Here is a 1,987-nt window from a genome sequence, read left to right on the forward strand (position 1 = left end):
ATGTCTCAAGAGAATACAAATGTATGTAAACTTCTAAAATTATTAGAAGGAATTTTATCTAATTATAATATTCATAAATATATCCATTTCATAACTAGTAATAAAAACATAATTATGCATGAATATTAAAATAATTATATTGTTAACTGTTTAATTATTCTATTATAATTTTCAGAATATTAAGATAGGTGATTTAACTTCTGTAAAATTTTATGAAAGTTTAAATAAAGGAACTGAAGGTGTACACAATGTAAACCTCTTTTGTTCGTTACCTAATGATAATACGTTAGAGAATCATTTAAATATTAAATGGTTTTGTTCAAAATTAAGACAACATTTAATGATTGAATTTAATCATAAGAACAAATATATAGAGACTATCAAGGATGATTTCTGCAATTTATTGAATTACTGGTTATATGAACAATTATTAAAAAAGTGTAAGGGAATAGAATGTAAGGCTACCAGTATTTATCCTAAAATTCATGAAGCATTATATAGGTTTACCACAGTCAATCCTTCCAGTATATACAGTTTATTTAGTTGTAATAAATTTTATTACATAAAATCAGACGAAGATTGGGAAAAGAGAAAGAATTTTTTTGATTATTGCATAGACTTTGAAAAATATGAGCAATCATTTGATCCTGATAAGGAAGATTGTAAGGAATATAAAAATTATTTTAGTGATAAAATCAGTCTATATAATGATTATAGGAAATTTTGTAACGATACGAGTGGACCTGAATGTCCAGTATTAATTAGCACATTTAAGAAATGCGATCCAGAAAAATTTTTAGATTCCCATAGATGCAATAACTATGAGGAACGAAGAACTGATGATCCAAAAGAATTACCATCACAAGGGTCACATATTCTTCAAAATGAGCAAGATAGTCTTGTATTTCAAAAACATGGAACAACATCTGCTGATGAAGCAACATTTTCTGATGAAATAACATCTTCTGATGAAACAACATCTTCTGATGAAACAAAATCTTTTGATGAAATCAAGGTAAATTATGACAAAAAAAATACTATGACAACCTTTGGTGGCGTAATTCTAGGAGTATTTCTCACTATAATAACTTTAGGCTTATTCTATAAGGTAAATACTATTTTTTTATTTTAGATAAATCATAAAACATGGTAATGAACCAAATAACATAGCCTTATATAATAAATTTATATATTACATATATCATGTTATTTTTCAATATGACAGTTTACACCCATGGAAAAATATTTAGGAAATGTAATTAGAAGGAGGGAAAATGTTATACATAACCTACGTGAAGTAAAGCATTCTTTATCTACTGATTATTCAGAATACCATAATCCTTATTATGAAGATGTACAAGATCAGTATATAGGTTACGGCGCAGAATAGTTTTTATATCGGTATTGTTAGTAATATGAAATATATTAATTTAATAATTTTAATCCTGAAATCATTTGATGCACTAATAGTCCATTCATATATATAATGCTTCATAAAATAAATGAAATTACACTATTCCTTTTGTAAAATATATATTTAATAATTATATAACATACATATAAATTAAATAGGAGGATAAAAAATATCCAAGATTCAGGATTTAGGGTTTTATATTTACTTTTATGTTTTTATATTTATATTTATTATTATAATTTTTTCTAAATTATTATGATTTATTTCTAGGACTTATTGTATTGTTTACAATATCTGTTTTTTATATTTGTATTCACTGAATAATACATATATTTTTCATTAAATTTTATTATTATGATATATATATTGACGTGTGTTCTCATGATTTATGAATTTTTATATATAATTTATGTTAATTATAAGGAGAATAATTTATTTTATATAGAATAAAGAATATCCTTTCATATTTATATATCCTGTTTTGTTAGTTTATTTATTGTTGAAAAACTGTGTTTGATGTATGATATGTTAACACTGTCTTATATTATATATAGAAATTTAGTTCTACATTAT

The 1,987-nt window shown here is 23.4% G+C and overlaps 1 protein-coding gene across 1 annotated transcript; it reads left to right on the forward strand.

The window, feature by feature from the left end:
- Nucleotides 1-1,390, forward strand: PGO_003955 (variable surface protein; the record flags this gene model as incomplete). Its single annotated transcript, XM_028691395.1, has 3 exons — nucleotides 1-21; nucleotides 176-1,108; nucleotides 1,226-1,390. 3 exons carry the CDS (start codon nucleotides 1-3, stop codon nucleotides 1,388-1,390), a joined length of 1,119 nt encoding a protein of 372 aa, XP_028547196.1.
- Between the last annotated feature and the right edge of the window lie 597 nt (nucleotides 1,391-1,987).

The sequence above is a fragment of the Plasmodium gonderi genome (genome assembly GCF_002157705.1).
Source record: "Plasmodium gonderi DNA, contig: Pgo-contig_609, whole genome shotgun sequence".
NCBI classification, from domain to species: Eukaryota; Apicomplexa; class Aconoidasida; order Haemosporida; family Plasmodiidae; genus Plasmodium; species Plasmodium gonderi.